At 42.3% G+C, this 24,936-nt stretch overlaps 1 protein-coding gene across 1 annotated transcript in view; it reads right to left on the bottom strand.

Moving 5' to 3' along the window:
- The window catches only part of RAMP3 (receptor activity modifying protein 3), a 43,266-nt gene extending 23,650 nt beyond the window's left edge, over window positions 1-19,616 (bottom strand). The window contains exon 1 of the mRNA XM_071736216.1: window positions 19,288-19,616. Coding sequence (XP_071592317.1) covers window positions 19,288-19,339 — 52 coding nt within the window. The 5' untranslated portion in view covers window positions 19,340-19,616. The remainder of the gene's footprint in view (window positions 1-19,287) is intronic.
- Window positions 19,617-24,936: the final 5,320 nt, after the last annotated feature.

Genomic DNA, 24,936 nt, shown 5'->3' with positions numbered 1-24,936 from the left:
GAGCCCCGTATCTGTTCTGCAAGGGCACTGCAGGTGGTGCACTTCTTAGAGGAACACGCTTGCTCTGTTTTCTTTTTTGTTGAGCAGTGACTTGTTCCCATTGACCCCCCTCCTGTGGGTTACTGTGAAAGGGCTGGGGGGCTTGCATACGAGAGGATATTGGATCCTCTGCTCCCCTCAGAGTTATTTCCTGCTCTGGTTTTGGAGAGATCATTTGATGAATGTAATCAATTTCCCTCTCACTCTCCCTGATGTTTCTTAACCTACTCACCTCTTCCCTGAGCTCCATCACTTCATCTTGAGCTGTGCCACCCAGCTAAGCACATCACCAGCCTGCTCACACCACACACAGCTACAGTCAAGAGATGTCCCCTGTCGTCAGTGCAAGGCGGTGGCATTCCTCACAGCCCGTGGCCTAGATACCAATATCCATTTTGGTGGGTGCTGGGAGCACAGTCTTCTTCCTCCGAGTAGCCACCATTACTCCTGGAGTGAATTGCAGCTCCCTGGCTCCCTGCCGTGCTCCCTGCCTGCGCGAACTGCCCCAGGTGAACTGCCCTGAAGCCTCCGTTTTCCCACTCCTGATCTCCATGCTTCTCAGGGACATTAAAGGCCCTCGCCACGCCTGACTGGCTGAGAGAGCAAGCTTCCAGGTTTCTTCCCACAGTTCTGGGCAGCTGTACAGTGTCCTGATCTCAGGAACCCCTCCCTGTACTGCTCGATCTCACAGTTAGCCCCTGAGCTTACTTCATTTTTTTTTCTCTCTCACTGCCTTGGCTGGTCGCCGAACCAAGTGCCTACCAAATCAAGGCTCGCAGGTTTGTGGTCACATAGCCCCCTGCTCACTGGAAAATGTGCTTTTTACATTTTCTGATCTCCTTATAATAAAGTTACACAGGATGTTTTGTATCTATCCTCAACCCAAAGAGTCCAGACACCTTCAGAGAATGGTCAAACAATAATCTAGACCATCACATGCTATCATGCCCATCCCTCTTTGATTTCTTTACTTCCAGATACTCAACTCAAAACAATGATGTAATCAGGAGATGACAGCTTGTTGGCTGTGATAGTCTACACTAAAGGCTGAAGGATTCCAGCAGGTCTTTCCATCACATTACATTACAAGATACACATAGGAAGCAAAGTGGGTCACAGTGTATGAAGATATTGCCATGATCTCAAAGTTACCATACACTCCTTCTACCTGAACCAATATCTAAAGGAGGGAAAAGGAGATTCAGTTTAAATGTACCAGTTTCCTACAGATTAAATCACGTTAATAATGCACCACAGCAATGGCCTTCGACTTCTGTTTTCTCTATATAGTGTAGCAGCATGTATGACTGTCCCTGGCAGCAGTGGATTCTAATGTGAAGGCAAAACCAACTGGGAGCCAGAGCAAGAGGCAAAGGAAAGCACCACCAAATCAAAAAAGGAGAAATATAGGTTTGTAGAGTCTTTAAAAAGAAAAGGAAAAGATAAGCAAGATAAGTAAGAGCAAAAAAGAAAATCAAGAAAAAAAAACCCAAGTTTTTATTAACTACATACTTCAAAATCTTGTACATTAAAGACAAAAAAAAAAAAAAAAAAGAAAATCTGATCCTACACATTCACTGCAGTCTCTCGTTAATCTGCTCTCTGATTCTGTGAACAGACATTCATCTCACATTAAAAAGGGAATTCAGAATGGGATTCACAGCAAAATGCAAATTCACAATTGTGATATATGAAAGGGCAACTGTCCTATAGTTTTTCAAGTATATAAACTTATATTTTTCTGTTAACTGGGTAAATATTTCTCAATGTTTATTTCCTGCTATATTGTTGTTATTCACTGGTATTTTTTTCGCAAGGTTCAAAAGTAGCACTGAAAGCAGCTACTTCGTAAATCCCAGCATATGAATTACTGTGTGTTCTTCCTACTCCATGTTTCTCCATACACTTCAGTAAAAAATTCTGAAAAAAATGTGTAAGAATATTATGTTAGAATGATAGACTCTTACTTTCCCTTGTCTGAACATTTCTTCAGGATGTGGTATGTACTGAAAGGATAGCTAGTTTTTTTAACAGCTTCAATAATTTCCCAGAATACAGATATAAAATAATTCATTTTACTTGATCAGTTCATGCAGGTTTTCACCAGCAATTGCAGCAGTGTAATACTTTATTCTTCTATATTTGTGAAGTCTGATTAAAAAACATATTTTTATCAATCATAATTTTCATCAGAAAAAAAGAACATATGATCTCAATTAAACCTTGTGGCAAGACCCTATTTCTGTATCTCTTTTTAAAGATAATTAAATTACCATCATATAATCTTTAATTATATGTCAAGAAATCAGATTTATGTTGGAAGTTTGCACTAAACAAATATGTGCCACTGCAGAAACTGAAGTTTTATTGATAGCAGTGTATAACTTTAAAAGACCTGCTCTGACATGTAGCTCATGAAAGCAATTATAACTGCAGTTTGAAATGGCAACTGCTGCTTTGCAGTCATGTAGCTATGATTTGTTGGAAACACAGGACAGATTAATATTTTGTTAATTTTTGTCATACTGATCAAATCTCATTACCCACATTTCTTCTATAAACCTGACTTTAAATACAGAACAAATTAATCTTATAGAATTGTATCAATGTTTCTTCGGGTATTTATATGTTGCATAAAGTTACCTGTTGCACAGGTGGTATTAAAAATCATAATAAAATCACCAATCTATTGATATAAAACCCAAGTGACACCATTACAGATTTTCTGGCAGGAATGCAGAGACACTTTAGGGTATCTAATGCATAAGAAACTCCCATGGAAATCACTTCATCTATACAGAGACAATGTCTAGAAGCATCCTACTGCATCAGAAAAAAACTAGTCACAACTGGGGTAGGGTTTCTTTTTACCTGTCTTTCTGGGCGCTTAAGAGCTCAAGAGCCTCATTTCATTAGTGTCTGTAAGAAAACAGAAGGAAAATATAAGCTAACACAGGCATCATGTAGCTCTCTTTCAAAGACTTCTTTAAAGTCCCCCTTTCAGGAAAGTCAAATGTATGTGTCCAAGACACCTCAGATTCTGAAGAGGCTAAGTAATGGGAAACTTAATGGGAAAGCCCACAAAGGGGCCATGAAGGTCTAAAATCTCCTGCTTTGCATGATAATTTCTTCAAATATATTTTATGAAACCCACTTCTTTGCCTGCGTAAGCTCCCCTTCTCGCTTCAGCTATATATTGTAAGCATTTCGTAATGGCACATAAAGGTACACCTCTCTGTTCCAATTTTGCATCCCATGAGGGCACACAGTTTTCTATCACTACCTCATGTGCAATGTTGGCAGGAGGGGCAGAGGTGGACCAAGTTAGTATATGGCCATGGAGTTGGGAGTGCAGACACTGGTCCCAACAGTAAAAGAAACAGGTCAAAAAACTTCCCATTTCCGTCCTTTAGGCTAACAGCCAAGGTTTGCTACTCCAGATGCTGGGAGAAAAGGGGCTGATCCTTAGCTAACATAGAAGAGTACTCATTGAGTTTTCATTCCCTCAGTCCGCTAAGGAGCTGACTGACAGACACTGACTTACCAGACATGAAGACAGAGTTACTGGAACAGATTTGGCTTAACACCCACAGTACCACTGCCTGAAATTCAGAGGAGAGTCTTACACATGGGTAGCTTCCTACAGGGTGTGGAAGCTTGAAGCAATCTATTTCTCAACACACCTTGTTCAAGTGCCATAGTGAGCTGGCTGATCCTCCTTCTGCAGCCTATGCTTAATAATCAAAGCTTTTATCTTTACTGCCCTTACAGGCCTATTCATACCCCCAGAAACTGCAGCTGAGTTATTTTTTGAATGTTAAGTTGCTTCTCTAAGCTCAAGTCTGATTCCAGCTAATCACACCAGGATGCAAACACCTTTAACTGAGATAACAAAGTGATATTTTAGCATGAAATTGCTATGTAGATGGACAAAGCATAAACTTCTGCTATGAAAATGTGTGTAACACACATATGGAAAAAAAATTGATGATGACTGGTGATGAGCTGGGGTGCGCCAGCATGGGCAAGAGCCTCTTTCCCCCTCCAACTAGGCAGAGCCACAGACGGAAAACAGGCCCCATCAATGGCTCTGAAGTGGCAAGGAATGAGTCAGGGAATGCAAACAGCAGCAGGAGATAAAGACAGAGACAGGATGGGAGAAAAGGCAACCCAGTATGTAAGCCCAGAGGACATATAGGAAACAGACAGTAAGCCAGGATCACTTATGGTGTAGCTCAGGGCATGATGTGTGACACAGGACTCATATATGTAGGCAAACAGGGACCCAGTGGGCTGTTCAGGGCACTGGTAATGCACTTCAGAGTACTGATGGCATGTCACCAAGTAGCCTGCAAAGCACAGATTTCCACCTGTACTTAATGAATGTGATTCAAAAGCTCGTCCCACTGGATACCTCTACCTGCTACACAGTGAAATGCATGTACATATTTATGGAGAAAATAAAACGGATCTTCTCAGATGGCTCACCTTAGAAGAGAAAGCTAATATAAATTACTGTATTGGTTTAAGTCTACAGGCTCTTGCAAAAGTACAGAAAGGAAAAACAATGCAATTGGTACAAAACTAAAGCTGATGCAAACACTTTGAAAATACAAAATATGTCTCTCGAATCAGTATTTTTTCTGCTCTTTTTAAAATATACCAAACATTCTCAATTAACAGATTTTTTTTCCCCAAACTTAACTAGTTTCTGTTTTATATCATGCTTGACAAGTTCCTAAAGATAAGACTGCTTATCCAGTCACCTCCTGGTACACGCTCCAGACAAAGGTAATAAATTGAGCAGGGTACCAAGGACTGAAAGATAATAATAAATAAAAGAGAAGTTCTTGAGATGGCAAAATCTGTGTTATTTCTAGCAAGTCTGTGTGCCAGTGATTTATGAAAAGACAGAACTCCTTCTGCTGTATAAAACTCCAAGAGAAAAAGGAGAAGCACACGGCTCTTCTTCCCCCCCCCTCTCTCAGCACTTCGGCTTCAGCTACGGCACAGAGAAGCGGCAGGAGCGACAGACCCTACGCACCCGACTAAAGCCAGAGGCCAGGGCCGGCGGACAGTGATAATATCTTGATTACTCTCTCCTTCTTTTCTCTTCTTAATGACTCTTCTCTCCAAAGTAACTAATTGTATAAATCCTAAATAAATCCTTTTAACTTGTTAAAATCATAAAGCCTTGTTATTTTCGTAAATTCACGTGTCGCTATGAGTAGTGGCTGAATTTTCCTCGCAAACAAAATATAAATAATAACTCGGATCGTAACAAAAGCCCAAACTGATCACCTTTAAATAATCCTTGCTACAAAATATAAGGTGCAGAAGATCTTATTTTGTTCTTGGCAACTATCCTTTTGACGCTTTCCCTTATAAGACAAGTGCTAGGGAGTGAGGGACAGGACTTAAAAATGTCATCACATGGTGTGAAAGTGGCTAAGGAAATGAAGCAACTGATGTTCACAAAGCCAGGCAATGACAGGAACCAAACACAAAGGAAGAATGCCAGGAATAAACAGAAGCTTGCAATAAATAAAATGCACGTAACTGAAATAAGAGGTGGTATTTTTTATAGATGGTGACTTTCAGACAGTGGATAAACTACACATTCCCAAAGCAGAATCAATTGCTTCAAGTAAACTCTCTTCACACGGTTTTAGAAGAGTGGTATAGACAAATGTGCTTGTTGATGAGAATCCTAACTCAAGATCCTTCCAGCAAGTAAAATCAAAGATGAATAAAAACAGTTCCTCTGTTTCTAGAGCAGGAATAAACCTGTGGCATTAGCAACAGTTTAAAGATGACACCTGACAATAAATATGCAGGGACCGTGATCAAAGGTATCTCTGAGTCCCAGAGGACTATTCTCCTCAGGAGGTGCTATAGCTTACAGTCAGCAGAGATGAGCAGGACAGCTTTGTGAACAAATTCAAACCTTTTATGGATGGATCCATTTCCATGCATGTTCCCCTCCACTTCTGTGCATGTCCCCCAGGATGTCAGGTAGAGATTGTTATTTGAGATGTATGTATAGGCACTCCAGAAGTTTCATGCTCCTCACTGCTACCTAACTTCTGCCTGTGAGGCCTGGGACCTAGGATACAGTGATTATCACACAGATGTATGTCCTGGTTTGGGCCAGGATAAAGGTGATTTTCTGTCTTGTACTTTTGCTTTCAGCAAAGCCTCTTGTAAGTAGTTGCACTTGCTGAAATTAACAGCAAGTTTCTCAGACAGTGTCTGCTTCTAGGACTGATAACACTTGATGTTTATAGTTACTGCTAGAGACTGGTATGCAGAACCAAGGACACTGCTCAGCTCTGAGGAAAACATTTTACCCTCCAGAAGGGATAAAGAGGTCCCACCTGCAGCCCTCCTTTGGGGGGGAACGGACAAGATATATGCCAGAATTGACCAAACAGTATTCCATCCCATACACGTCATACTCAGTATAAATTTGAGGGATCACAAGCGTCAAGCCAGCTTCCAGCTTCCAGTTTCCAGCTTCCGGCTTCCTGCCCTTCCTGCTTCCCTTTCATCACCCGTTCCCTGTTTCCTTCGGCATCCTGGGAGGATTCCGTCCGTTCATCTGCCTGTGGTCCTGGTCCGTGCCAGCCCATATCTGTGTGTTCCTGCCTCCAGTTCCCAACTGCTGCCAACTCCAGGAGTCCAGCCTGGACTTTCCCAGGGCTGCCCTGCAGCCTTGGTGGTGATGTGAGAGTTATTGGGGGAGAAGGAGGGAAAGAACGTGGTACCAATTTTCCTGCATATTTGTATATATTTAGTAATTTTTCCTATTTATCATTACTGTTTCATTAAAGTTGTGCAGTTTAGTTTCCAGCCCATAAGTCTCTCTCCCTTATTCTCTCTCCTTTCTTTATCAGGGAGGAGAGAGATAGAGAGCATCTGTCACTCGGTTTAATTGCTGGGCCAGTGTTAAACCGTGACAGATTTATAGGTGCACAATGTGGGGCCTGAGCTAACTGGCTCGAGTCCAGTTCAAATTTTGACTAATTTACCTCAATAGTTTGAATACCAACTCCAGTGGGAGAATGGCTTTGCTGAGCTGGAATCAGACCTTGTTCTTTGCAAATTTCACAGGGTTGGAGATTAAACCAATCGTGCTGTACCTTTGGTATTCAGGGTATGTGATATGTGCTTTTGCAGCTGGAATGAGTGTTACTGTGTGGTTTGTTTTTCATAAGAGCTGCTTAAGAACCATAGTTGCAATATGGTCCTCAATACTGATGTATATCATGGTGCATGGTGCAGTTGTGTTTCATACAAAGATAAAAAACTTGGTTGGTAATTACACTCCCAGTTTTAATTTGGGAAATGGTACCACTCCATCTTATTTTGGGCTGACTCCACCAGATTTTAGTAGCAATAGCATTTCATTTCTCAATCTTCTGGTGGGTGTTGTTAATTTTTCTCATATATTGCTGAGGAGTAAGACAAAAACTACAGTCATGAGAACAAGCATGCCTTTCCGGAGGCCAAGAATTGCTGTTCGGAGATTGAGAGCTGCCTCTGGTACAGGGAGCACCGCCACTCCTGCCTCCCCAGCCGCTTCTCGCCCCCCCTCATGCAAGGGCACAACTCAGATACAGCCAGCCAGCATCACCAGGGTTTCTGCTACAGCTGCAGCTGCTGTCTCTACCCCCACAGACACTGCTGCTGCTCAGAAAGCAAGCCGTGCTGCTGCTACTGCTGCAGACACCACAGCCTCTCTCCCTCAGCCCACACAGTTACTTGTTGACCCTGTAACTAGGAGAAAACAATGGAAATCAGAAATTAGCCTTAACCCTTCAAGGTCTCAATGAGACGACCAGGTGATAGAGGAAATAGAGGATATTGCCTCTCCTCGTAGAGCAGCTAGAGCAGACTCTAAAGCAGAGTCAGCTGAGGAGGACTCACACTCAGAATCTGCTCAGTCCTATTCCATGAGGGACTTGCATACTCTGAGAAAAGACTACAGCTGTTTTTCAGGTGAACCACTTCTCACTTGGTTACTCCAATGCTGGAAGGAAGGGGCTGCTACCATAACATTAACTCAGAGGGAAGCCAGGCAGTTGGGATCCCTGGCCAAAGATGCAGGTATTGATCAGGCACTTGGGGAAAAGGCTGGAACCACCAGCCTATGGAAACGACTGTTGTCAGCTGTAAGGGAGAGATATCCCTATAAAGAGGAAATAGACTGCCCACAAGATAGCTTGAAAAAGCTATCAAGTACCTAGAAGAATTGGCTGTACAAGATCTGATTCATAATGATGAAAACATTGAAGATCCTTATCACATGCCATGCCCTAGACATATGTTGCAAAGGTTTGTGCATGCTGCACCACCACCTTTTAACCATACACTATCAGTAATGGTATGGGTTCCTGTAGATGTGGAGGGAATTGTGGGTGATGTGATTAAAACAGCACGAGAATGTAAAGATGCTGTCACAGCCCCTCGTCAGGCCTGGGTCTCAGCTGTAAAGAGAACAGCTGAGAAACTGCATTCACCCTTTTTTCCTCAGATAGGAGGACGCCGCATTGCTGCCATTAAGAGGAGATGCCCTCCTAAGAGATGGAACTGAGAGAAACAGAATTCAGTAAGAGGAATCCTATGGGCACTCCTGAGTGAGTATGCAGAGGACATGAAAAAGTGGGATCAGAAACCTACTGCTGTCCTAGAGGAGCAAGTATGTAAGTTGCTGAGTAAGACAAAGGCAAAAGGAGGCCCTTCTAAAAAGATGGCTGCTCAAGTCTCCAGTGTGGAGTTACCCAGTTCAAATATGCTGGTGACTCAAGATCCCTATACACCAGGTGTGAGTACTGGGGATGCAAACTCCAGTAATGCACATACTGACAATGTTATATGTGCTCAAGCTTAGAGGTGCCCTGCCTCCAGCCAGGTGGAAGAGAGGGACAACCGAATTTATTGGATTGTGTGGATTCAATGGCCTGGCACATTAGAGCCACAAAAGTATAAAGCCTTGGTGGACACTGGTGCACAGTGCACCCTAATGCCATCGAATCAGAAAGGGACAGAATCCGTCACTATTTCTGGAGTGACGGGGGGATCTAAAGAACTGACTATTGTAAAGGCTGATGTGAGCCTCACTGGAATAAAGTGGCATAAACACCCAATAGTGACTGGTCCAGATGCTCCGTGCATCCTTGGCATAGACTACCTCAAGGGAGGTAATTTCAAGAACCCGAAAGGGTACCGGTGGTCCTTTGGTACTGCAGCTATTAAGACTGAGAATGCAGAATGGCTGCATGCTTTGATTGGCCTTTCAGATAAATCCATTATAGTGGGGTTGCTGAGAACTACAAACCAGGGGGTGCCAACTGCTACTTCAATAGTGCATCGAAGGCAATATCGCGTCAAGAGAGATGCTGTGATCCCCATTCACAAGCTGATCCGGCAACTAGAGAGCCAATGAGTGATCAGCAGGACTCACCCTTCAATAGTCCTGTATGGCCAGTGCAAAAGCCTAATGGAGAATGGAGGCTGACAGTGGACTATCGTGCCCTGAATGAGGTTACTCCACCACTAAGTGCGGCTGTGCCGGACATACTAGAACTTCAGTATGAGCTGGAGTCAAAGGCAGCCAGGTGGTATGCTACTATTGACATTGCTAATGCATTTTTTGCTATTCCTATAGCACCAGAATGCAGGGCACAGTTTGCTTTCACCTGGAGAGGTGTCCAGTACACTTGGAATCGACTGCCCCAGCAATGGAAACACAGTCCTACCATCTGCCATGGACTGATCCATGATACCTTGGAAAAGGGTGGATTTACAGAACATGTACAGCACATCGATGACACCATTGTGCGGGGTGACACAGCAAAAGAAGTCTTCGAGAAAGGTAAGAAGATAATTGAAATTCTTCTAAAGGCTGGTTTTGCTATTAAAAGGAGCAAGGTCAAGGGACCTGCGCAAGAGATGCAGTTTCTGAAATCCAAATTCCCCAGCAGGAGCCAGCATCATGCTGAGTATGGTGTGACCCCGGAAACAGTCCTGTGCCAAGACCTCTGTCTCACCACTATGTCCTTCTCCCAGAAAATGTTGCCAAAATTACTGAAGAACATGACAATCTCTCTCTGCCCAAAAGATTTTGTCAAATGTGCCTTCTCTCTAGCACATTAAAAAATGAGGCAGCACAGTTCAGATTTATTCAGACAGCTTGCAGTTACTGTGGAGAGACACACACCCAGACCGCATGAAAAATGTGATCGCCACTGGTTGGTCATCCACATCCAGAACCTCAGTCTGACACTGTATATCACTAGATCATCTGGAAGCACATATTTGATTCAGTGGATGCCCATTATTACAACCCATCTGCCTGTTATTAGTCAAAAAGGCAGGAAAATACAAAAGAAAGTATGATGCGACAAGGCTTTCCTACAATTAGGAAACATCTGGTCAGCACCATACTGGCTTTATTCTGTATCCATCCACCTGTGAATGAGTGGATCAAGTGTAAAAAAACTGTCTCTTGAGGCAAACAAGGACTCTATAATCTGCTCCTGTAGAGTAGCCTGAAAGATAAGCCAAACAACTTTTTAGTATTCTTTTTTCTTCTTTTAAATAACCTCATGAAGGGGAAATGACTCATGAAGGTTTCACGAGGGTCAGGGCACACTACCTTCCTGAGGAAGTGTTTAGAACCATGGCATACTTGAAGGCATTGAAAGTTTCTTCTTCCCTCATCGGACAGAACATTTAAATCATGATGCTTCCATCACAGAAGGCCTGAGAAAATCCTTTTTCTTTTTCTGACCAGACAACAAAACCCCCCACCCTGTACATACACTTATCCTTCACACTGTCTGTACTCCCCTCGTAGACTCATACTGCTGTTACATACTCTGTTGAGTTAATACATCAACATAACTTCAGTGGAGTCATGCTTTCAGTGATCTCTATGTCTACCATGAAAGTTGGCCTGACAGTTCAGATGTGCATTGTTTTACTTCAGTAGCCCAGGTAGTCGACCAGTGCTCCCGAGCTCTGGATACCCAACTACACAATCACAGAATATTTTAAATTATATACTGCCATGAAGAACCCACAAGAGCAACAAAACATTAACAAAACCTCAGAGCTTCACATCTACTTATTCTGTTTTATATATATATATATATGCTCACCACAGATGTGCGAGGCTCTTCAAAATAACATCCTTGCTCCAAGGAATACACACTGACATTCTTGCCAGCCTGGCATGACAGCATGATCCCTGCACACTGTACTTTCCCTGGCTGGATATCCAGATAGGAAATTTTGCACAGCAGCAGACTGGCTTGGAAAATAACTTAGGCCAATACAGGAGTAAAGCATTACTCTCAGTCAATCTGAGAAGCAGAACTGAACCCCAGAGGAGCACAAATTCCGAGGTATCTACTCTCAAGGCACACTCCACAGCCATCAAGGCAGGGCACATCTGGCTGCTCACGCAGAACCCCGTGCTTCTTGCTTTGCATTTCCTGTATTTTGTTTCATTTCACATTTCTTAACATACGTCTTTTCCTCTGGGGCCTGATCTAGTGGAAGGTGTCCCTGCCCATGCAGAGGGGTTGGAACTTGTTATCTTTAACATCCTTTCCAACCCTAGCCATTCTATGATTCTATGATTTGTTTTCCCCATAGCATGTGCCACTAAAGGAGTAAGAAAACAAGAAAAGTTTAAACTTCTCTTTCATCCACCATCTAGTCTTCATATATTATCATTGTACTGAAAGTCAATTACAATTACTCCTGAGTAATAGAAACAAAAACTTTACTAGTATGTGTTCCATAAAAAAAATTAAAATAACAAAGCTATAAATCAAGTAACAAGACAATAACACCTTTAGTTTCAAGTTTCCTTTACAGACATAAATACTATCTGTCCTGTTTTCCTTTCAAATCGGTATTATGAAAATTTAAAAAGAACATACCTTGTTTTCTCAACCAGCCCAAGACCAAAAGACATTTCAGCAACAGCAGCTCAGTACTGTTTATATTATGTAGGAAAACTAAAAGTGTGTTAAGAACATGCCAGTTAACAAGCATGGAAAACCAAAAAAAGTGAACGCTGTACAGAGAAATGAAAAATCATATTTCTTCTTGAGCTCGAAGAATTGATAGGGAATACAAAAAAAATCATTCATTACTACTTGTGGAGCCAGGCTGAAGCAGTCAACATGCCCAATCCTGAAGCACAAGCTCCTAAGAATATCTTCAGATTGCACGTTTTTGATCTCTAGCATGGTTGATGTGTAGCCCCAGGTCCCTGCTGCACAGCCACCCTATTGTGGTCACTATCCAAACCTTCTTTGAAGAGGCTTTTTCTCATGCTTTCACACCCTACAAAATAATAAAAGTTTCTTCAATAACTTGAGAATAAAGCAAAAGTTCCTTTCCATGGTTACACAAAAAAACATCTGCATAAAGCCAGCTGCAAACCCATTTGTGTCCCTCTCTTTAAAAAACTTACCAGAACTAACTGTATTATGGTGTGGCAGTCTCAGCTAACTCTTCTCTTTTGTTACTGGGACTCTAATGACTGGTATTAGAACTAGATGCTTAGTTTTGCATGAAAATAACCTCCATGAATGCATGGACTCTTCACTGATGCCCTGGGGAGTAAGCAATGTGCTTTAACTCGACTTAAAAGAAAAGAGCACTCTAAACACCTCCAGCTACTTCCCTGCATATTCAGATCTTTCATCCCCCCAAAATGGGAACTGAAATGCAAGTGTAGATATAATCTGACTGATACTGGTTACTCTCTAATGAGACATATAAAGGCTTGTTTAATTCAAACACCATCAATGAAGCTGCAAAGCAGTTTATCTAAACTGAAGTGCTTGCATGGTCTCTGAGACATTTACCTTGAGCTGAAATTTTTCATGATTTTACTTGACTATTGAGGTGAATTCTTTTTCACCCTGAAATCTGAGGATTTTTGAGTCACACAAGAAATCAGTAGAAGAGGGAGTAGGGAAAATGACAGCTTCCCTCCCTCTCATTTTGCAAATGTGACAACAATTTTTTTCTTCCTTTATTTTAAACTCTGTGGACTAATACACTCCAAGGCCAGAAGGAATCCCTCAGATCATTCAGATCGACCCCTTCCATAACACAAGGTGAAGAAAATCTTCCAAAAATTTCTGCACCAAACCAATGTCTACTCCAATTATAGGTATTCTTAATAAACATTTCCAGTGTAGATTTAGAGACTGCAAGTGATGGAGGATTCTCCACTTTCTACAAGAGGTGTTTATTTTGGAACACTCTTGCCAACATTTCATATTTCTTTGACTTTTTTTTTTTTTTTTTTTTTTTAATAATTCATTACATGATAAAGTATGAAGTAGCTGGAGGAAAAGAAAACCCAAATATGTTTTAGGTATACTCAGCATGCAATGGTCAATATCTTGAGCAGACCAGTACAGGATCAAACATCCTTTTGGAGTTGTAATGCATATTCTAATTGTCATGTACTGCCCCATCAGAAAGGAAACCAGAAGAGAAGCTGGAATCTACTTTAACTCTCTAAAAATACCAGACTAAAATGTTAAGTTACAATGTAGAGAGAGACTTTCTCACCCATTGTTAAAAATATTTAAATGCAACAAAAGAACACTAGCATTTATTCCAAAAATCCTAAAATGCAAAAACACATGAAAATACAGATATTTTGAGAAGCTTAATTTTACTTTGATCTTTCTTTCACATTATTCTGAATTTCTTGATGTTTGTGTTTTACACTAGTTCTAGAGAAACAGGGCCACTGGTGATTCCAGAAACACTACCCCTGCTTCACTGTGCATCACTAAGTAGCTTATGGCAGAATATTTCCCACTTCGAACATAGCCCTGAAAATATGTTCAGCAGCAACACTAACAGCAAAGGCTGGCTTGCCTGATGTGCAGGTCCACTGCTCAAAAACAAGGAAGAAGACTTCTATAATTTTTCAATATAATGCAGTTAGTTCTAACTTGGAATTTTTTTTTTTAGTATGTATTTAGCTTATAACAAAATTATGTATTAATCTGCTTTTCTAAAAAAAAGGAGATGTCACATATACTGTATGACAATCAATGTTTCCATTGAAATAATAGTTTTGGGCATCTCCAAACTGAAAGCCAAAACAAAATTTACTTCTCATATTTCACTTGAACATATAAGCTTAATGCTGTATCACAGTAAGTGTATATCACACATTGATAAAAACTTTTAAAGAAATCTCTTCCAATATTAAATTGGACAAGTTCTGTTCTTGATACATGGAGATTTTTGGGAAGTAAAGCTGGAATAGCTCATGAACTCAAGGAACATAAAGAACACTCACCAAAAAACAAACATGAAGAGAAAAACTCTTCCACACCTCCATGTGGCTATCAGGCAACAAAACTCTGATGCCAAGCCTGAGATAGCCTTTGAGCCCCTTCTACTCCAGAGCTGCAGAAAGTGTCTGCAGTGATACTCCAGTGATAGCTGACTGCAAGCATTCACATGCTTGCACTGCCACATCAGTAGGACATCCTCCTCATGGCCTTGAAGATATTCTTCTATGTGCAGAGGGTAAGGAATAGATGACTACATACCAAACCTTAAGTATAAGAGCTTAAGTCTTGGGAGATACCTGGGCTTTGTGTCCTGTTGATGATCACCTGAATGACTTCTATGAGATGCTATTTCTGTCCGATTATCTCCCAGTCTTTTCACAGTACCCTAAAGCTGTGAACTCTCTTCCTTTCTACTGACAAGTGGGGGGCCATGCAGACTGAGAGCAGCACACGCTCCAAAATCCTGAATTATGTATTTTGAGGCAACCAAAATCCAAGGATATTTTCTTAAGACTATAGACTTTTGCACCAATCACTGTACATAAAAGAGATGCAGAAGAAATTTGTCACTTCCAACATTTGGAAACAACATTTTAAATTCCTTTAAGAAGTGACAGTCATTACTGGCCAATGTGAATTACAGTATTTTCTCTCACACCACCTGCAGAATTTTTCCCAGATCACGCTCTCCAAAATAGGGTGTGATAATAAGAAAGATGCTTTATTACAGGGTGCAGTCCTCCTGCATAGTCCTTTGCTTACTCAACTTCAATCTAGTTAGACATGATCATGGGCTTTCATCAGCCCACTGCTGTTCTAGGGCCCCAGCAGTGCCAGTCACACTTGAAACTCTTGAAATCTGACTCTCCTTGCCTTGAAACATAGGTGGAAGAAGTACAGCATCATAAATCTGGCTTCACACAAAATTCTGTATTCCAGGAAATAAATTGAGGCCATCTGCTGTTAAACAGACATGCACCTTGTCAAAGCCAATATGGCAGGTCATGCCAGGCTGCTCCCAAGATGAAGGCTGGGACCCTCTCTAGTCTTCAGACCATTTCTGGTCTGCACCAAATAGCACCAAAGCACTTTCTTTTAAAGCCTTTAGAGAGGAACAAAGCTGCCTCCTCTTCTCAGACTGATTTCAGGAAAGCCAGAGTATGAACAGAGATCAAGACTTGAGGAAAAGAAGGCTCATTCTGCTTTCCTTCTTTCTTTCTTTCTTCATACACACATATCTTCCTCTCAAATGACCCATAAGTTCTTCATGTAGCTTTTTAGGTTGTTCTATATACATATATACATAGTCACATTAAAATAATTCTATTCATTTTTATTTGCAAACTAATCTCAATGCAAGCCTGGCTGTGAAAGAAAGAGTATGCTGTTTTCATAATATACAAATAATACACTTCTGCACTTCTGTTCTGAAACAAGATGGTTCATGTAACAGCTTTTGCTAAAATAAAAAGGTGTGAATTAAAACAAGCTTCATTATGCCTGTGAAAATTAATCCCATTATGAGCCCTAAATGAGAAAAGTTTACTCTCTTTATACTCAAGCACTAATTTCAATAGCAAAGACACAGGCAGTACTAATGTTGTTTTTTAAAGGATTCTTTCACTGTATTTCTTTTCTTGGTAGGAGAAGCTGGAATTTTTTTGTTTTGCCTATAATCCAAGCCATTTCTCTGTTATCAGTAGAAAGAGGGGAGAAGCTGAAACAACAAAGAGTACAAAAGCCACTGGTGCTGCAATGTTTAACTACAATTTAGGGGGTAAAACTTCTCAGAGCTTCCCCTGAGCCACATCTCAGCCATGCTCAAGGCCCCTCCATTAAAATCTTGTGTTTTGCGTGTACATAAAGGAGTACTTGCCTAACTCCGTATATTTCTAGCTACAGTTCACAGCTTGTGATAGTTTGCTTCCCAGGTTCAGCTAAAACAAACCTATAAGCTAAGGTCTCGGACCTCAAAGGTATTAAAAAAACATAACTATGTAAAAAAAAAAAATTTACTAATTTAAGAGCAAGACTTTACTAGCTAAATGGCTTCCAGAACTTGATCTCAATGGTGTAAATCAGGTTCAGAAAGCACACTTTCTTCCTTCCCACCTTCAATCCTATCTACCTACCTTGAAACGGTGCCACTGCTGACTGTCAAGGCAACGGCAGCTGAAGACGACACTCAATGCTCTGTGCTACCACCTACAGTCCACTTGTAGTCACCACAGACAATGGAATTCGGACAGAAAATTATGGTTCGCCATGTCAAGAGCACATAGAATGAACCTCTCTCCCATTGTTGGTGCAGACACCTTCCCGAGAAAGGGATTAGGAGACACAGAAAGGGTGTGGATGGTGACACGGCTGTCTGGATCCAACAGCAAGTCAGAATAGAGTTTGCATTTACACTTGGTGCTTTGCTTTCAATGTTTATGGGGTCTGCTGACAACTGCAGACAACTAGACAGTCTTTGAAATCTGCATAGGAAAACTGTTCCACTGAAGAATTGCACAATCTTTATGAGTACATAATACATACACATACTGAGAAAATTGCTCTAGAATTTAAATAAATATCCAGCTTTAGTCTGGTAGCAATTTTCAAGTCATATACTAAAGCACAACTAAGTAAAAGCTGAAGAAGCAAATGTTTGGACAGGGATGTCAAAACAGCAACTACTCCTGTAAATAATCTATCTGGTCTGTTACAAGTCTGTTAACTCCTGCAGGTCTGCTAAGAAAACTACAGAGGATTTCACCTGACAGCTGGCACTTCATCTCTGCATCTCACCCCATTCTGGATGTTATCAGCACTTCATAGGGGAAGCAGATCTCAGAGGTCCTTTCCAACCTGGTTGATTCCATGATTCCATGACATCCCTGTGTACCAGGTTCTCCAGTTCACACATTCCTTCCCCAGCAATACACACTCACCTGCACCCCTCCCACACACTACAGTAAATCCAATTTCCATAACCACTGGGCTTCCAACAAACAAATACACTGCCTTTTTTGCCATCCTCTCTAAGGAGGCACAACACAGCAGATGGTTCTACATAGTGATAACATTTCAAAAGCCCTAGGAAGTAAGATACGCAGAAAGCAGTGGTCTGAGGTTACAGAAGTACCCTCACAGGCCCCACCCACACAGGCTTACCACTGGATTCAGTGAATCGAGAGTGAATCCACACTGAGTTTTACCATAGTGAGAGAGGTCATGGGTCTCTAGTTAATAAAAATAAGCCATTACACAAAGCATATTCAATTCAAGGTAAAATCTTCCCCAAATACCTGATATCAAAAGTGTGTTTGTATTACTCAAAGAAGAACTCTAGTTTTCTATCACTTAAGGCTTGCCTCACTAAAAACCTCAGCTTCACATCATAAAACTTCCAGAGCTTTTCTACTAGGAAATTAGCCTAATTCCCTTAGTTCTTTATTATATTTATCCTTTCAAATATCCAGCACAAGTAATACATCCACCAGTTAACAGATATGCTGTGTATGTGTGTGTTATTCTGTTAAGAAAGCAACTAGCACAATCACAAATGTCTAGCACTATTGATTTACCTGTGTTTCTTAGGTAGAAAATGTCTTTCTGTAGCCTTCTGAACTACAGGGACACTTGCTCTACTCATTCTCTGACAATAAATCTCCATTGAGCAACTTACTTTGTGAAAGTCACAGCAACATCCGGTCTCTCTATACAAAAAGATTACTGTCTGGTTCCCTGAGTTCAAGACTGCATGAAATTTTTTTTTAATTCTTTTTCATCTGGGAAATAACAAAAAAAAACCCTGAGCAATTAAGGAAAGATTTCAACAGCCCTCAAGCCACAAAGAATCAGAAAATTTATGCATTTGATAAATCATGCTTTTGCTAAACCAGGTTAATATAATGCTACTTAACACTGTCAATATAACCATCCATTTATTTTTTTGTCTTTTAATAAGATGTCCAGTGTTTGCCAGCTCTGTGCTTTGGAAGGGACATAAAGTTAGCAAACAAAGTCATAAAGTCCTCAGATAAACCTTCTAAACATACAAGGTCTGATTTTCTTCTCCCCTATAGGTGAACTTGTGGGAATTCACTACATTTCTGAGTTTCCTGTTCAGTGAAGATCAGAACTTACTTCTCACGGCAACTTTCGACCTGGCTGCACTATATTAAACCTGGAAGTACTAAAACAAGTCACCTGACAAGTTAAAAAACACAGCATTTCCAGAAGTAGAGTTACTCTTGTGTTAAGTGAAAGATCTGATAAATGTCTGCACTTTCACAACTGCCTATTCGTAACTCAACCCCTCTAACGGGAATCAACCCCTCGCCTGCAGCAGAAAATCTTTCTTAACAGCCAAACCCGCCTCCCTAGAATCGGATTCGGGATGCAAACCGGAAAGCCTGACTAACGCTAGAAGCTGGTCGTTTTTCCTGGGGCGCTGCTCTCCCTGTGCCATGTTTCGGGGCTCCTCCGCGGCGCTGGATAGCTGGCGGCGCGATGCCGGACTCCACGCGGCGCATATGCTATCCTCAGCTCCGGACCCCGGCCGCGCTACCGCCGCTCTCCTCGGGACGGAGAACCTCGGAGGTAAAACAGCCCCGCGCAACGGCCGGACCCACCCGCAAGGCCTTTTCTGCTGCTCTCCGGGCGGCCCCCGCAAGGGACCCCCGAAGAAAGGACTCCCCCCCAATGGATGCTCTTGCAAGGGGAGGGGGGGGGGAGCTCCTCTGGCCTCGGCAAAAACCGCTTCCTGTGTCGGGGCCGCGCACACGCCGCGACAACGCCCGGCCAGTCCCTGCCGACCCTGCCAGGCGGCTGCCGGGTTCCCGGTGCGGAGACGGCGAGCCCCGTCGCACGCTGCTGGGATGCCCTTGGCCGGCTCCCTACCACTTACCCCACAGCAGCACGACCGGAAGCTGCCGCCGGCGGCAGCCAGGCACCTCCATCCCGGCGAGGAGTCGCAGAGGACGGAGCCCGCATGGGGCAGCCGGACCGCACGCGCGCAGGTCTCGGGCGCGAACCCGCCTCAGCCCCCGCGCCGGGGAGGTTCCTCTTCATACCTCGGCATCTAGCCCGGGCGGCGGCAGCGGCAGAGGCGAGTGCGGAGTGGAGCAGCTCCTCTGCCCCTGAGGTGCTCCGACCGCTGCGGGTGAGGGATGGAGGGAGAGAGGGCGGCCCCCGGGGCGGGCGGGAGGGGCGTGCGCCGAGGAGTGCAGGCATCGGGAGAGGGGACGGCTGTCTCGGAGGTTTCGGAAGGGGGGTTGTGCATGCGCGGGAATTGTGCGCCTCTGTGCAAGAGGATCCCTGCCATCAGCCCTTCCCAAAGCTACAGCAAGCGGGGTGCCTTCCCAACCCGTGGAACCGGGTGCGTGTTCGTGGAAGAAGGACCCTCCTCTCCGTGGGGAAGGTTGTGGTCCCAAATGTCCACAGAGGACTCAAGGGACCACAGAGTCCGCAGAGGCTCAAGGGACCCTTTGCCTCCTGCCCTGGGAGCCAGAGCAGCCTCTCCCATCCTGCCATAAGAGCCAGGCAGGGTGAAGGCATGAGAGGCTGCAGGGCCCTCGGTGTTAGCGCTTTCATTTCGGCTTATATGGCACCAACATATTATCAGGCTTAATATTTACAGATGACCTTGCCAGTGAGCTAGCCTGACCCCACACAGCACCAGAACAGAAAAGCTCTCATTAAATGCTTAATGTATTCTTACGTCGTCATCTTCTCTCTGCATGGCTCGGTTCAGACAATGGTACAACGAGTCTTTTCATCAATATTTAACGGCTGTGTTCCTGGAGCTTGCTCTCTAGTAAATTAGCATCTCCAGCAAAAAACACCAGACTGAGAAGCTTCTAAAGAAGCCTTTTTGTAGCTAAAAATAATTGTACTCCTCAACATTAGGAATGTATTTCTGGGTACACAGACGCTCACCTTGATAACTGCCTTTCAGGAGGACATAAAATCACTGTCAGTACTGTTATTGTTAAAGGTCAAATGTACCCTAAAACTTGGAATTTACGCAAGACTTTCATGCCATAGACAAGAACAAAGGATCTTTTTATGTATCAGTGGGGTTGTTCCCATTCACTTTGCACAGTTGCAAACCATGGTGCTTTCAAATATGGGAGAGATGGACTTCAATACAGTAGCAGAATTACACACTGTAGATGCCTCCAAAAGCAAACTACTCAGGGCACCAAATTATCTATGCTGTTATCTAGGCTGAAGGAAATGGAAAACTTAAGAAACCTCAGAGAAGTGTTAGAATCCACAGTGCTGAAATAGCTCTGCAGACATTTCAGCATGTTGGTGAATGTCCTGTTGTTTGCATGCCACTTTTCCCTCTTAGCTGAAAACAAATCTTGTAAAATACCATGAACCATAAATAAACCATTTATTTAAATAATAAATAAACCATATCCAACCTAAGATGGAGATCATCCTTCAGCAGAGAGACTGTCACTTCTGCTTTGGAAGGAGTGCTTGCAAGCTGCCTCTGCCTGTAGGAACTGTAGTGCAGTGAAAAGTATGGAGGTGTGTACACCACAGACTTACTATAGCATCCTAACCAACAGTAAGATCCATATTTCCCTTATAAAATCTGTTATGGGCAACATCTTCATTTACAATTAGTATTTTCAAAAATTTGCACTGATCTTCAGGATGGTTAGGGTATATTGTACTTTATATGAAATATTACACAATAATACACAATAGGTAGTATGCAGGCAACAACTTTAGAGTATAGGATATGGAGATAAGGCTGGTAATTTTCCTTTTGTATTTGTTTTCTTCATCTGTTTCAGATGAGAAAACTAAAAAATTTTAGAAGTGAATGTTTCTGCTTTCAACAAGCAAAATTTAGTAAACTTCCCATCTTATGCTTGCAGCAGATAGCATGAAGGAGCTAATAGTATCTTCAGGGTAGAAAAATAGCTAAAATTTATAGGCAAATTCAGTAATTTAGAATGTTGTCATGAGTCAACTACCTTAAGTGACATGATCTAAAGTGAGTAAGTCTGATTCACAGATGTATCTAAACAAAACTGCCTCAACATTAGGACCATCAGCAAGAGGCCACTTGGGCTGTTTGAAGGTTTTCATTAAGACTGCCTTTCCCCCTTCCTTGCAGTAACACCAGCAAATTAACTTCAGAATGACTGCCAAACTTTATAATCTGCAGATCTGCCTTAGTAGCATCATGCCTCTACATCAGTAGTAGAAATCTGAATCTGTCTGATATTACTGCAGGGACCCCAAATCTCGGTATTATTTCTTGTAACAGCACCTTAGTTATCTCTCTAGCTTTATTAGTTCAGCAATGGAAGGCTTCTGGCCATCCTGAAAAAGTATCTGTTAGGACTAATAAATATCAAAACCCCCCTTTTCTTGTGAGTTCTGTAAAATCAATTTGCCACTGTTATCCCAGATGGTTTCCCTTTCCAACCTGCCCAATTTTTGCTTTAGCTATTAGCTTTGGATTACTCTGTACACATATTTCACACTGTTGTGTTACTTGCTTAATAGGGGGATATAAATTTTGAACCACTATGTGCTGATTCAAACATTTATATAGGGCCTCAGTTCCTCAGTGGTTCTTCCTGTGTTATGCCATAACCAGGTCCCACAGTAATGCTAAGGGAACTATTAGCTTGCCTTGTGGTGTTTTAGCCCATTATTCTTTTACCATTTTTCCTCCCAGATCCTCAATCAATTTTTGATCCTCCTTTGAATACCTAGGTTCACAGTCAATTTGTATTTTACCGACTGGGACCAAGAACTGAATTCCAATTTCACCAACCACCTTCTTAGCCTCCTGGTCTGCCAGTGCATTTCCAAGTTCCTGTTTGGATGTTTCCTTCTGGTGTGCTTTGCAATGCATGATAGCCACCTTTTTCTGGCACTTGAACCACTTCCAGCAGTCTGAGAATTTCCTCAGCATGTTTTATATATTTTCATTGGGTAGATAACTTTTTCCACATTGCTCCATGAGCATGGACCACTCTGAATGTATATGGAGTCTGTCCATATATTGATCTTTTCCCTTTTGCCAGTTCCAGCACTTGGGTCAGGGCAATTATTTCTGCTTTCTGTGCTGATGTGTTTGGGGCCAGGGCCCTGGATTCAATTACCTGATCTGTAGTGGTTACAGCATACCCAGCCTTATGGATACTTTGTTGGACAAAGCTACTCCCATATGTATACCGTAAGGCCTTAGCATCCTCCAGTGGCTCCTCTTTTAGGTTGGGTCAACTGGAATACACCATTTCAATTGTTTCCACGCAATCATGGGACACTGGTTCTCCCGTAGCTTCACTAAGAAAAGATGCTGGATTGACAATGTTAGTGACCACTATTTTCACATCATCCTGTTCTATCAGGATGGCTTGGTATTTCAGAAACCTCTGAGGCAATAACCAGTAAGTCCCTTTTGCTTCCAGTAAGCAGACACTGTGAGGTATTAGCACTGTAATCTGTTGCCCTAATGTGTAGCAGAACAGGCCTGCATGGGATAGAGAAATCATGTGAACTGCTTGATACTGCCTGACCCTGAAGGAGAATAAAGAGCTGTAAAATAACCTTAGGAATTTGCCATATGGGTGATGTTATGTCCTGGCACCAGGTGCCTCCAGTGGGAACACGTAGATAAAATTTTATGTTAGTAGAAAGAGCACTTTGAGGTGCAATTGTAGATCAACCAATACATATTGGGATACTATATAAATGTAGCGAACCACGCAATAAACTGATTCTGCTTGTAAGCAGCAATTGGTGTCTGTGCCTTCATGACTTCCATCATATGGGGAATTCAAGAAGAAATTGAAGGACTCAGGAGAGTTCTGTTCAATTCTGGGAAGACACCCCCCAGTCTGAACAGGAAGATGAGCAAAGACATGTCCGTCCTTGAGGAACAGTATTTGAGAATTGCAGCCGGGAGAAGAATCAAGATAGGTCTGTCAGTGACCTGATCCCAGCAGCTTCATCATGAAGTTTTGCTGCACATAGTGAGAGAACAGGCATTTAAAATGAGCCCCCAGAAATTGACTTTATTATTATTATGGATACGTCATAACTGCCCATGGTAGAATCAGGGGCTTAGAAAGTCATAGAATGGCAAAAAGTGGGTGAAGAATCGACAAATGCGCAGGTTGCTGGTCAAGATTTTCCAGTCAATCATCTGAAACATGGAGAATGCTAATGACTGCTATGAGCATATTATATACTCACCTGACTTGCCAATGCTATCTGATTCATGTCCTGTTGCTTGAGAAGCAGGGTAGTCTCAGAATGCTGGTGACAAGGAAAAGACCCAAAAAAAAATCTCATGTCATTTGTCATGGAAGGCATGGGAGCCATAGCCAAGCTGCTTGTCCCTACCATGGAGGGTGTGGCTGCCACAACCAAACCACATTTTCATGATGCGGTAATACAGACTAGTCTTATCTATACATTTGCTACAAACAAAGCATTATTAACTGATGCTGAAACTTCACAGAAAAGCTTTTCAATAGAGGACTTTGTTTCTCCAAGGGATGAGGACTTTTTGATCTAGGGGTATTAGATACTGAAAATGAGCCAAGCTTATACTCCCCCCTCGCTGGGGGTGGGGAGTATAAGAGCTACCACGGTAACTTCAAAAGACATTCTGACAGCAGCAGATATGAAAAGCAAGAGAAGGAGGGAGGCGGAGGCGGAGAGGAGGTCTGAAAGGGCGTCTCTGTGTTTGCTCCTCACACCTACGGCATCACCTGTGCTGACCCCTGCAGCATCGCTTGCGCTGACACCAATAGCACCAGTTGCACCTGTACCACATGGGTTCAGAAATAATGCTAATCCTTGGTATCCTATGCTGGCACCTTGTTCTAATGAGACTTTAAATTATTCACACAAATTAAATGTGCTAGTGTCTTCTCAATTGCATATTACAGTAAATGATATAATTGCTGACAGAGACAAGCAGGGAAAAATTAAATCTTATCTGTTGCCATATGGCACGGATCCCCAGGCTTTCCCGGTACAGTATCAGGAAGCAGAACAGAATGATGATAATGGACGGCCTGTTCATGCTAAAGATGCCTGAGTATCGTGCTATGTCTTATGATTTATTGCGAGAACTGAGATCGTAGACATGGGCTTACAATCCCCATATATATAGAGTTTACTGCAATTAATACAGGAAACATATTTAATGGTTCCGTGTGATTAGAAAATTATTATGAGGGAGGGACAATTTGCTGATCCAAATCTGCAAGACCATTTTCAAAAATCACATCTTGAAGCAGTCAGTGAATCAGCATTAAAAGCCTTTAAAAAGATTCCTGATCTGAAAAAATCTACCAAACCATTCAGTGTTATCAAGCAGGCTAATGATGAGCCTTACTTTCAATTTATACATTTCAACGGGCTGTGGAGTGGCAAGTTGATCTTCCAGATGCTGCAGATGCATTCCTGAAACAGCTTGCTATTGAACATGCTAATGATGATTTTAAAAGAATTTTGGAAACGGTGCGCTCTGCCAACAGGCAAGCCTCTTTTTCTGACTACATCA

The sequence above is a fragment of the Heliangelus exortis genome, chromosome 2 (assembly GCF_036169615.1).
Source record: "Heliangelus exortis chromosome 2, bHelExo1.hap1, whole genome shotgun sequence".
In the NCBI taxonomy this organism is placed as follows: Eukaryota; Metazoa; Chordata; class Aves; order Apodiformes; family Trochilidae; genus Heliangelus; species Heliangelus exortis.
Note: the sequence above shows the minus strand (reverse complement) of the source record. Positions and strands in the feature narration are given on the sequence as shown.